Source organism: Lissotriton vulgaris, chromosome 9 (assembly GCF_964263255.1).
Source record: "Lissotriton vulgaris chromosome 9, aLisVul1.2, whole genome shotgun sequence".
NCBI lineage: Eukaryota > Metazoa > Chordata > Amphibia > Caudata > Salamandridae > Lissotriton > Lissotriton vulgaris.
The window spans coordinates 225,816,687-225,829,663 of NC_141697.1; the positions used below are offsets into that span (position 1 = coordinate 225,816,687).

Here is a 12,977-nt window from a genome sequence, read left to right on the forward strand (position 1 = left end):
GCTCCTGCTCTGACACAAAACTGGACCAAGGACATGGGAGTATCCTCCCCACTGTCCAGCCCCTCCTCAGGGAGGGTCCCCGTGAATCGTCCCCACCCTTTCCTTAGGGTATTTAAGGGCTTACCTGTGGGTGGGTCCTTAGATTCGTCGTGGGATTCAATTCTGATTCAACTACACGTCCTCTTCAACCGTCTGGACACTCTGACTGAGTCGGACTGAGCCTGTCGGACTGACCGCATCGAACTTTGCTCTAGGAACCGAGACTGTAACTGGGAAGACTCCGACTGCTCCAGGTCTCCGCATACTGCAAGTCCGCTGCAACGCCAGGGTCCGTGCTCCATACAGGTTCCTCACAGGCCTGTGGGCATCCAAGACATCTGAGGAATCTCCCTTGGAGTGATGGAGTCACTCCACTGCATCTGCAGGCACCACAACGTAACTGGCCAGTTTGCTGATCCTGGGCTCCTACGGACTCCGACAGGTTCAGTAACACAGGTGTCGGTTCTACAGCTCCATCGAGGCCTGCACTGTCTTCAGACCGAGTCTGCAGCCAGTATCCCTCATCAACACTGTTGGAACAAAACCCTGTGCACAGCGTCGCCTGGTCCACACAGCTGTAGCTCCAAAATCATCGTCAACTATCCTGCATCTCCCGGCATCGTTGGTCCTTCGTCTCCTGTGCCCCTTGGTCCTCCGGAGTGGCGTAGACTCTGTCCCCTCTGCTTGCAGGTACTTCTCAACTTGAGTCCACTTTTTTTTTGTTGAAAACCTTTATTATCGAATGCACAGTACACAGCGTCTGCCTACAACCAAATCGGGCCGGCCGCTATGACAATCGACAGAGTAAACAACCACATTACGTTGCGGACAAAGCCATAAATCGCTTCATTACGGTGCAGTGGCATCAAACATCATAAGAAGGATCACATAGGTTTCATTTTATAATTTTGATGAAGTTCAAACAAACAACACAAACACTCACATGGTGAAAACAATGTCTAGGGCATGGGAGGGGGGAGAAGGGGAAAACAATCTCTAAGAATAAAGACAGCCCTCCAAGGGGCGGGGAGATGGCGAAAAGGAGCATTAGAAAGGAATGGCAGCCAGTCTAAGGGAACGTCAATTACGGGGACGAGGGAATATTAGCAGTGTAATCAAGCGGTGGGGTACAGATGTCTCCACGGTATCCGTTCCATTGTGACCAGATCCTACCCCATTTCTTGGGACGGCGCCGAGCCTCATGTACTGTCTTTTCCCGAAACATGCACCAATCCATGTTATCTTTCCAAGCACTTATTCCAGGTGGTCTGTGGGCGCCCCAGAGTTGCGCTATATCCCTCTTGGCAATCATGTTACCCAGAGTGATCCAAAAGGTCTGAGCGGCCGTAAAATCCGTAGGCTCCCACACATTAAGCAGGCAGCGCCTCGCCTCAGGAAGGAGGGAGACCCCGGTGACTCGTCCCATTACATCATGCACTCTAGACCAGTAAGCAGAGATAACCGGACATTCCCATAGAATGTGAAGAAAGGTGCCATTCATACTACAGCCACGCTTACACAACCCATCAGTTGAGAACCCCATCCGAACTTGAGTCCACTTTTGAGTTCACTTTTGAGTTCACTTTCACATTCTTCAACAGCAGCATATTCTTGAAATACTCCATTGGGGTCAACTGCGGTTTCCGATGCCACGTCACACCTATGCACTCGACTTCCCTGGTTTAGGTATCCTGGTTCCTAGGGTGTTCTCGGGGGTGGCTTTCCAAACTTCTGTCTTCCACTGGGTTTCTTCAGGGTCCACTGGGAAGGTTCCTTCTTCTTTAAAATTGCAACCGCGACTTACCCCTTGAATTGAGTACGCGGCTGTGTGTCCACACTGCCTCCGTGGGGTTCCTGGGTACTTACCTCTGGTGGTTCCTTGGGTCCCCAGCATATCTATGTCTTCGGTGTATAGTCTTGACTCGAGTCGCGATTCGCATCCCTCTATTTTAGTATATGGTTTGGTCTCCCCCGGGCGATCACTGTGTATTTGCGCTACTTACCTGTTTTATTGCAAAGTATTGGGTGCATTGTGTTATATCTCTGGGTAGGATATATTATTATGTGTTAGTGAGTGTCTTATAATAAATACCTATTTGTATAAATACACTGTGTGGTTCTTTTTGGAGCACAGTCCCGGGCACACGTGGTGGGGATATCACAATGTTGTGGAAGTCTTATACAAATTACAATTGCAGTGGTCGACACCAGTGTAAGGTTGAACAGTTTTTTTAATGAAGCAACGACTGTATTGAACCAAACAACCAGCCGACACGTGTTTCGTCACTAGGAATGGTCCTGTGACTCTTCAGGGCTGTTCCGTGTTTGAAGGAATGAGGAGAGTAGACCCCATAGAGCCGGTGATAATTCCAACCCGGTCTTGGGTGTGCGGTAGACTGAATGGAATGGATGAGTAGAGGTGTAGGTGCTCTTGGTCGGTAGCCGGCACGGTGTAAGCGCCGCGTGAAGTTAGAGATGCGGGTGGGTGGTAGAGGCCGCGGGCGTGCGATGAGCCAGAGGCCGTGGCATCTATGAGACAAGCCAAGGCGGGTGCGCCGGACGGCTGGTGGTCGTGTTTATGCCCAGGACCTGAGTAAGTGTGCGCCCAGTGTCTGGCCGAGAGAAGTGCTTGAGCGCCAATTGGCGGTGGTTGAAGGAGAGCCTGAGAGGAGATAAACTATGGCGATCCATGGAGCGAATGCGTACTGATAGGCGGGTGTACCTAGTATGTGGTTGGAACGAGGCCAGAAGACACTGGAGCCGTGTGTGGTTCTTTTTCACTTAACCTATTTATTTATATTTATTTATTTATTTTATTTTATCAACTTATATGGCGCAACAGCTACCCAAAAAGGGTTTCCCGGCGCCTAACACACAGCCTGGTAGAAAGTGTAGACAGCGTAAGTGATCAGATTACTGGTTAAACAACCAGGTTTTTATCTCCTTTCGAAACCTGAGAGGGTTTTGCTCTTTGCGTATTTGAATTGGGAGTGTATTCCAAATGACGGGACCCAGGTAGGCAAAAGATTTTCCTCCCATCCTGACCAGCTTAAATCTGGGGACACAGAATTTTTCAGCTGCTTTTGATCGTAAATTCCTATTAGGGATGTAGGGGGAAGCTAGTGCCTGCAAATATTTAGGAGCGGTACCTGCTTTGATTTTAAACATGTAGTTTAGGGCTTTAAACCTAATGCGATTCTCCACCCTCAACCAGTGCAGTTCACGCAGGTAAGGGGACACGCTGCTATTTTTAGGTATGCCACAAAGAAGACGAGCAGCCGCATTTTGTACAAGCTGCAGTCTTTTTGTGACTGCTTTATTTGCACCTAGATAGAGGATGTTCCCGTAGTCAAGCCGAGATGTAATTAAGGCATTGACCACCGTTTTCTGCATAGGGCTAGGCAGCATCCACAGGATCTTCTTGAGCCATCTCAAGATGGTAAAGCAGATGCTCACTACTTTGTTGACTTGCTGTTTCATGGATAGTGAATTGTCCAGGATTACACCCAGATTTCTAGCCTGCGGCACTGGTGTCGGGAGATTTCCCATCTGGGCAGGCCAATGTAATGAGTTCCAAAGCTCTGGTTGCCTGCCCAGAAGGAGAATCTCCGTCTTATCTCCATTTAATTTCAACTGGTTAGTTGACATCCAGTTGAAAATGGATAGCAGGCCAGCTTTAAGGAGAGATGGGGAAGAAGTTTGGGGTTCAGATAGTGAGAACACAATCTGAGAATCATCGGCATACGACATGAAGGTTAGACCCGCTTTTTCCACTAAATCCGCTAGGGGTCTAAGATATAAGTTGAAAAAGAGCGGGCTAAGGATGGAGCCCTGCGGTACTCCATGAGGGGAATTGAAAATTCCCGAATATGCCGCTGCCGATGATATTTGAAAGGTCCGATGACTCAGAAATGATCTAATGCAATGCAGTGCGTTTCCGCCTATTCCATTTTTTTCCAGTAGAGCGATTACCCTATTATGCGATACGGTGTCAAAGGCTGCGCTTAAGTCAAGTAAAATAAGCGCAACCGTTCGACCATCGTCGAGGAGTTTCCTCATGGTTTCAGAAACACCCAATAGGGCAGTTTCTGTAGAGAAACCCGCTCGGACACCTGACTGGGTGGGGTGAAGTAAGGCATTTTCCTCTGAAAAAAGCGTCAGGGCTGAATGCACATGTCTTTCCAAGCATTTGGAAAAAGCAGGAAGGAGTGAAATAGGCCTATAATTGGCCAATCTATCCGGATCGGCTGTAGGTTTTTTCAACAGTGGTGTCACTATAGCATGTTTCCATATCTTTGACACTGTGGAAAGCTCTAAAGATGAATTTAGGGTATCCGCAATGATTTTGAGGGCAGGTGTGTCAAGTAATTTTATTATCTTGATAGGAATGGGATCCTGTGGAGAACCAGATTTTATCGTCTTCATAATTGAGATGAGAGCATCAGTTGTAATAGGGGGCCATTTGTGGAGGGTCTGATTTATGGACGGAGTGTACTCCCAGTCTTCCTTAGGGGCGGTTGTCGAAGTGTTTTTATCTATTTCGACAATCAAATTGTCAATTTTATCAGAGAAAAATTGAGCTAAGTCCTGGCATTGCTTCATGTTTAGGGGTCGCGTTGGAGCAGTAGTTTGAGCCCCTGCGAGGTCTTTAACTGTATTAAACAGCGTTTTTGATTTATTCGCAGCTTCCATTATGGTCGTGGCTACATATGTAGTGCGAGCTTTTCTACATGCAGTATGGTAGAGATTTCTAGCTGTATGATACCTGTTTTTTTTATCAGGATCGAAGTCTCTGCGCCAGTCTCTCTCAAGTGCCTTGCATTTAGTTTTATCTTCCTTAAGAGAGTCAGTAAACCAGGGGGCCGGGGACGATGTAGGTTCCCCTTGGTCTTAGTCTGGGTTAAACAGGCATCTGACGCATTGGTGAGCCATAGTTGGGTGGCCATGGCAATGCTTTCCATATTGTGATTTTGATTTGGGGGATGTGAGTTTAGGTTTGCGTTAAGATTGGAGATGTCTAGAGCTTTCCAGTTTTTCCTCAGAGAAGGCAGTGACCTGTTTTGGTCTGTTGAGGTACTGGGTATAGTAAGATAGACTTTAACGAGAAAATGGTCTGACCAGCATACAGGGATATTTTCTATCCAGGTAAGTGAGGGAAGGTTTGACAATATCGGGTCAAGTAGGTGTCCTGCCCTGTGGGTAGGCCCTGAGTTAATAAGATGAATGTTTGTGGCTAAAAGATCATCCAGCAAATTCATGCATGTTGTGTTCGATTTATCTTCTAAATGAAGATTCAAATCTCCGATGATAGAGAAGTTTTTGGATGTTAATATAAAAGGGGTAATATGATTTGCTAGTTCCGTAGCCCATTTGGTGCCATTTCCGGGAGGTCGGTACATAAGAATACCGGACAGCGTGAAGTTTGGATTAAGACATAATTTAAAAGATGCAGCCTCACTGTCAGGTATAACTATCGATTCAAATGTGCAAGTAAATTGTTTATTGTAAACAATCGCGATTCCACCTCCGGTTTTAAGGGTTCTGTCCAATCTGGCGATCGCATAGTTGGGAGGAAGGGCCATAGCTATATCGGGCCCTGAACCTTCATGTAGCCAGGTCTCAGTGAGAAACAGGGCGCTAGGTTTGTCGTCCATTAGCAGGTCGAAAATCTCAACCTAATGCATAGGTAGGGAGCGACAATTTAAACTGTAGAACAGATGGTTTTCGTTAGTAGGGTGTGCTGGCTTCACCTGCTTACTACGTCTAGTTCTACGAGGGGGGTAGGGCTGATAGGATGTAATTGTGTAGCTACAAAATGGGCAGGAAGCAGTGCCCAGACGAGGGATTTCAAGCAAAGTGCAATTGTCATGTTGGACGGGGCGCAAAGATTTTAATAGGTCAGATGACATTACCTTTGAGAGCCTGGGTAGAGGAGTATAGTCACTAGCCCCGTGTCCCGTACTGGCACAGACGGGCTCGTCTTTGGCGTGTCTTCGGCACGGATTTGGCGCGGGTGCTGCGCGTGTTAGGCATCCTCAGTGTTTTGTAGGGGCCACGCTATCAGTCAGCACCGCCTCCCACCGCTAAAACCAATCACTGCCTGGCAATGTGAAAAGCCCGGAAGTAAGCCTGCACCCTCCACAACAAACAAACCTAGCGCTTGCGGTGGACCGGGGTGACAGGGGCGGCAAGAATCGCCACTGGAAAGGTTCAACACAACTAACGTGGATGTAAAGGTTCTCCAATGGATTAAAATCAAGGTACAAGAAAATTACATTTTAAAAGTAAAAATAAACGCGCTTCGTGCAAATTAGCAAATCAATTTACGCAGAGCGCAATCAGCTTCAGTTCACGCTAGGGGCGATACTCGATCACAAGTGTCTTTAGACTGGACGCCTGAACACTCTGGGGCTTTGTAGGGGCCGCGCTATCAGTCAGCACCGCCTCCCAACGCTACAACCAATCACTGCCTGGCAATGTGAAAAGCCCGGAAGTAAGCCTGCACCCTCCACAACAAACAAGCCTAGCGCTTGCGGTGGACCGGGGTGACAGGGGCGGCAAGAATCGCCACTGGAAAGGTAAGATTAAGATTAAGATCTGGTAAAACAAGCTGCTTTACCCTCCTTCTGGACTAAGGATGAAGGCTGCTCTAAACAACTACCACTTAGAGAGCTTTCTAAGGTTGTCTCAGACCACTAAAATCACCTTAAGGGTTGTCTGGATTAGTGCAGGGTGCTACACTTACATAAGTGAGCACCGTATACTAAGCCAGCCTCTTACACCCTCCAAACAAGATCAGCGCATAGACTTCAATGGAATCGCTCATCCGGAAAACCGTCGCCATCACTCAAAACATATTTAATTGCCATTGACTTCAATATACATAGCCAAGTTCCAAAACCACTCGAACCTAACAGACCGTGGAGACCTAAAAGATTCATAGGTATGCAGTTGTGTATGGAATTACTGCTATTTAATTGCAACACTTTAGTTACAGAATTAAAAATTCCAAGACCATTACTTGTCTAACTTTTCACACTCGTTCCTTGTAATTCTGAAACCCAGCACAGAGAACCTGCTCTCGCGCAACTTTATTTCACCTGTCAAAACTGTAGAAGAGGCGGAAGTGAATTGTTTGGAAACGGAAGTGACGCTCCCGCGTTGGTGGGCGGGGCCAGAGTGTCCCAGCCAGTGCTGGGCTGTCAGCTGGCGACTGGGTGTCCTGCGGCTGTAGCCGCGCTGCCACGGAGCCCCTGCCCCACCTAAAGGACCTCACGAGCCCCGGCAGCCGGGAGGATGAACAAGCAGGAGATGGCGGACGAGGCGCTCTTCCTGCTGCTGCATAACGAGATCGTAACCTGTGTCTACAAGTCTGCCGAGCAGGGCGAAGTGGTAAGGACGGGGAAGGGGTACTCCCTGAAGCAGGGTATGTGAGGTGGGCACGGGGAGGGAGAAAGATGGGCGGTAAGACGAGATGCTGGTCACGGCAGGATGCAGCAGCGAGAGGCGGTGCATTGTGTATAGGAAGCCGTCATTATGTGTAGTTGAGAGACGATACTCTTCAATGAAAGAGTTTGTACTGCGATTCAGCTGGGTCCCTGGTAACCGCTGTCTAAAACTGTCCAAAGGTTGGTTAGATCATCGGAAAAAGCATAGTTGGGGAGCTTAACGAGCATTGTTTGGCAGACTGGATTGTGAACAATACGTATCAGCATGAGGGTAATGGGCAGTGAACTGAGGGGGCAGAAGTGGCAACACTGAAAAGGAGGTGGTGAACATGGCATAACCTGGGCTAGCACACGGAAGGTAGCCCCCAAACCGCCTGGAACTGGGGCACATAAACGGTAACGCGAACAATGGTTCCGAACGGACCATGAATTTAAATCGCAAACGTGTACAAACAAATATAGCACACATAAAACAACAGTAATGACCATAATCCGCTGTAGGAACCTGGGCAACTTGCAGAAATAATTGCATTAACTCGTATAATTTGACAGTATCAACAGAATGGTGCTCTGTGCTGTAGTGATAACAGGTTAGGTGCCACACCTAAATTAAGTTTAACATAGTCAGTAGAGACCTAGATGACCTCAGTCCTACGTCTACACTGCTATTTATGTTATTCCAATGCGCAGAGCCTATTGGGAAAATAGGAACTACCCTGCAATAGCATGGTTGTTAAGATAGCTCACTATGACAATGTTTCACTGCTGGAAATATGCATACACCATCACTGGTTCAAATCTCGTAGTCAACTAAGATTCCCTCTTTTAAGTTTGGCAAAAGGAGTACCACTTAGCTGAGTGGCTATGTACCTGTTATCACCCTCGTATAGAGGGTGTCGCCATCCTTAAAGTCATGTTCACCTTCTGTAGGAAAGTAGGCTATGCTTTCATAGTTACCCCCACTTTTGAACTGGTGTTATGCTGTTTCTGACTAGTCTGACCTGGGATCCTGCTAATTAGAGATCCAGTCTCTGTGCTTTTTCCCCTAAATTGGCTATGGTAAGTACTTAGGTACTCCCCAGATTGACTGCTGGTGTACCCTTGTAAGTCCTTAGTATATGGTACCAAGGTACCCAGGGCATAGGTACACAAGGGGTCTCCCGTGAGCTGAAGCATGTCTATGCCACCCACGAGAGACCACTCAAATTGTGACTCCTGACCTGCCATTGCAGCCTGTGTAAGCTGATGCTACAGGGATGTGGAATTCCTATAGCCCGACGCCCAGGACATATTGTTTGGGGTCAAGGGCAACAAGTTTTAATGTGTATTTTCTCCTTGGGACAAGTAGGCCCAACCCCTTGCAGCACAAACCCTTTGGCTGCCAGTTTGCAGTACCACATTAAGGGTCAGGTAAGGGCACTGCCCCCTTTGGCTGCCAGTTTGCAGTACCACATTAAGGGTCAGGTAAGGGCACTGCCTGCAGTTAACCCCTTCGCTGCGGGGGATATTCCCCCGCTGTGCTGGGGGGCTAGGGGGGCACGCACAGCGCTCCCATGCTCATGACGAGCTGAGCTCGTCATGAGCTACGGCGCTCCTGTGCTCATGACGAGCTCAGCTCGTCACAGGTGCATTGGCTCCCGTGGAACGCTCAGCACAGCAGGGGAACTCTCCCCGCACCTGAGCGTTCCACGGGCCATGACGAGCTGAGCTCCCTATGAGCACCGGAGCGCTGTGGCTCATGACGAGCTCAGCTCGTCATGAGCCCCGAAAAGGTTAAGTTAATGTTTGTGTACATATGTTAATGTTGTTCAAACTTGTATTTATGGTTCATTAACTGAAAGCCTTTATTATTAGGGTGAGCACTCTAAGTAAATGTAAATTCTGACTGCACTACTGACAGTGGTTCTAGTGTAAAAATGTGCACACACGGTTTCAAAGTTTAGCAATATGAGGTTATGCAAATGCTCCCAGAATGCTCTAATTAGATGTGCATATTAGCAGAAGCTTGAAAGCAAAATTAATGATTCTGTGCTTTCAATATAAAATGTTCCTAAACAAATGAAATTAGGGAAAAAACATTGTTAAACTACTGTAAAATTTCAGGTACCGTTTCTTAGCAGACTCATTTAGCAAAATGTGTTGATGCATGCTAGTATTTCGCAAAAATATTCATATTGCAAAATCAGTGTAACCAGTTTCAATAAGGTTATGGGAAACAAAATTAAACAAGCATTGGCAAAGCCAGTAGGTCTGAAATTGGTGGTCGGCCTTTTAGTTTTGGCAATGCGTGACTTGTTTTGGCATAGTTTTTGTAAAACCTTATTGACATTGGCAAAAGCAAAAAATAGTTTTTGTTCTCAAAAAAGCACACTGCCACATTAGTATTGGCATTAAAATAAACTACTCTGTGTGCTGATATGCTCCTTGTAAAAGACAGAATGCTGTCACCACAGTGAAGCCAGCCGATATAGAGAGAGAGAATTTTAATAAACACAAACGGTCATGGTTAACACCAGACCAAATTAGGGGCCCAATTATTGAAGAAAGTCTCAAAAGTGCAGCCTTGCATTAAGTGCAGCTATATGTCTTTCGTGAATTCACAAGAATTTACAGAAGTAGGGCAAGAAATTGTACTCCTAGAAAATATTTGCGAACTGCATTTTAGCATGAGCAAATATGCATGTATGGATTTGCTAATGCGAAAACCTGAGTGTTTGCAAGTTCATTTTCCCTCCATCCACTTTAATTAAGTCTTTATGAAATCAGGAACATGTAAACAAAAGGTAGTTTTGTTATTTTTTACTGTTGCATATTTTTGTAGGTCTCGCCTAACCAGTGCGCAAGCGCTGCTTAGGCAGGGACCTGTTGAAATAGCTCCGGGCTTTTGTAGAAACTTGTGCATGTTTTGCACTGTTTCCAAGGGGCCTCATGTGTGTGCGTCGTTTGCCTTGCGGGAGGGAACAGCGGCATCATCTGTTAGCAATTAGCGCGCCCGCCTCTGCTCGCTCCTGTAAGGTAAACGCTGTAGATGCTTTTGGGCCGCGCTTGTCTTTGAGCGCTTGCTTGTTCTTCCTGCCTCCCCGTTACTTCATACAAATGCTTGCAGTAATTCCCAGTGTACACCATAACTTTACAAACACTATCAATAAAGTGTGGTGAAAAGTGGAAAAACACTGCAGTAAAAGTCTTTCTTTCTCGTAAATGGCACTTAAAATGAACTCTGGTGTAATGGCAGCAGATCAAAGCAGAGTGAGCTGGGACACTCGTAGGGGCATCTTTGCGCCCCACAAACCTCCTTCAGCAGAAGCTGTCTACGGCTAAAGCTAAAATTGCACACACAATACTTGCATTGCATTGCCTTGGTGGATTTGCTGCAAACTCGCTTGGGTGGTGACTTTTTTCTAGTAGAATGCTCTGACCATGCAGCAGAATGATTTATTGTACATCGTTTCCCGCTAGTATTTACTCGTAATGATGGCCATCAAACGTGTTTCCTTTGATTTCTGTCAAGTGCTGTTGAATATCTGTGCCAGATGAAGGAAAGTTCTCCAGCTCGCCTAGCTCTGGGTTCATTGCGGACTTTCTCTTCTTGTTCTCATGATGATCACATCTTCTAAATCTGAAATGCTCTTAATGCCATCCGTATGTCGAGCTAAGCCCCGCAAATCTGTGAAAAATGAGAACCACAAACATATGAACGGGCCTTATATGCAGCTCGCACTTGTGTGCTATTGTAGCTGATAAAGATTTGTCAGCGCCCTCCCTAATTCCTAACCCCTCCTCCCCGTCAGAACAAATGTAGTCTCATCCATCTCGTCCCATTATCACTGGCATCTTAAATAATTTTTACAAAAAGAAAGCTTTACTTTTAAATTAAAAGCATATCAGCGGCATCTGTGCCACTCCTTTATCCCACCAGTGCTAGTACAATCAGCCAAACTTATCTTTGATTTATTTCTTTGGACATATGGGCAGCGCAAAGCTGTTTGAAAAGGAAATGTGTGCCCCACTCCCTTTCAGAAATAACTAACCACATCTGTCCAACTTGTATAGAACGTGCACCAGGTCTGCTTATTGATTAGTCCTAGTATTTCAATGATTCTGTTTGCACTTAGGGCGCATGTTTTAATAGTGTGTAAGCTATTAGATACTAGCAGGTTGCATAGGAACAATTTTATTTTTACATGCTCCTTTTTTTGTTAAGGATTCGTTATGCCTTGTTCTAAATGGTACTAATATTTTTGCATATCACATTCTAGTACCAAAAGCAGCAGGCCTAGCTTACCTCACCACACCAGTTCGGCATAGCAAACCTGAATCAAGTTTGTGTAGCTTACCGCCGCAAAACTATCATCCTTTTACAATGTTTATTTCAGTACAAGATGAAAAAAAACAGCTGTGTTCTGCCCCTCTTTATTAACGATTATAATGCAAGATGGCAAGTGTTTTCATTCTTATTCATGCAAATTCCTTCGTTTTTGCATCAGATTACACTATACTCTTTATTTTTCAACGTACCCCCAGCGACTGTGACTAATGGAAGAATAAGTTTCATTTATTTCACTGTGACTTTCTGGTTGAAACAATTAACAAAACTTGATAGTGACCATCTTGAAGTTGAGAATGGTGCGGTGGTTTGTAACCTTGGTTCATTTTGAACGGACTGACATATTTGTAACTTCGTTTTGCAGTGCTGAGATAGTCCTATAGGTCATGGATAATTTTCTTCTGCATCACATTTCGGGGGACGCCTCCCTGAGGGCGTAGCTGTTCCACTCTTTCTCCCTCCCTCTAGGAGCCGGACGGCGCGTCTCACGGACGTCCCAAGTGTTTAGTTTTGAATGCGTGGTTGTTCCGCTACTCCCCTTCGGCCGGACAACTTGGTTCATTATATTTTTGCAGGAGTAGTGTACTGTTCCGCTTTCTCGCCCCCGGAAGCCGGACGGTCATACTTCCTGTCCCTGCTTCACAATTTTTGCCGGGATGAATCCCTGTGTTCTCATTTTGCATTGAAGTTTTTCCCTTATTCTTTGCCGGCAGCGTTTTCCCAGTTCAGTCCTTCCTATTTTCCCTCACGTTACGCCTGTCCTTTCCTTGCTGTGAGTGAGTAAGTCCTTCGCTATCTTTTCCTCTTGATATTCAATCGCTGGAGTCTCCATTCCTCAAGCTTGTCCAGAGGAGGTTTATCTTTTTGAGTATCACCGCAAGGACTTTGGGGTGAGTGGAGCGCTGTTAAAGGTATATATCAAGGTGTTAGATTGTCTCCAGTTAGAGCATATGATATATGTTGTGGTGCTTCTTTTTGTCCCCCACAGTACCTGACTTGCAAGCACGTTTTCTCTGTCCTCCAAGTGTTGTTTTCTCGAAGTGTGTGGGGACTTTCATCTTCGCTCCTGTGGAACCATTGGGTCCTTGACACCTGAATTCTTCACGAGTGCCTTATTGAATCGTTTCGAAATACTTTGCACCCAAAGGCTCGGTAGTTGAGTA

At 46.3% G+C, this 12,977-nt stretch overlaps 1 protein-coding gene across 1 annotated transcript in view; it reads left to right on the forward strand.

Moving 5' to 3' along the window:
* Positions 1-7,197: 7,197 nt before the first annotated feature.
* The window catches only part of TRAPPC6B (trafficking protein particle complex subunit 6B), a 46,411-nt gene continuing 40,631 nt past the window's right edge, over positions 7,198-12,977 (forward strand). The window contains exon 1 of the mRNA XM_086937354.1: positions 7,198-7,431. Coding sequence (XP_086793480.1) covers positions 7,336-7,431 — 96 coding nt within the window. The 5' untranslated portion in view covers positions 7,198-7,335. The remainder of the gene's footprint in view (positions 7,432-12,977) is intronic.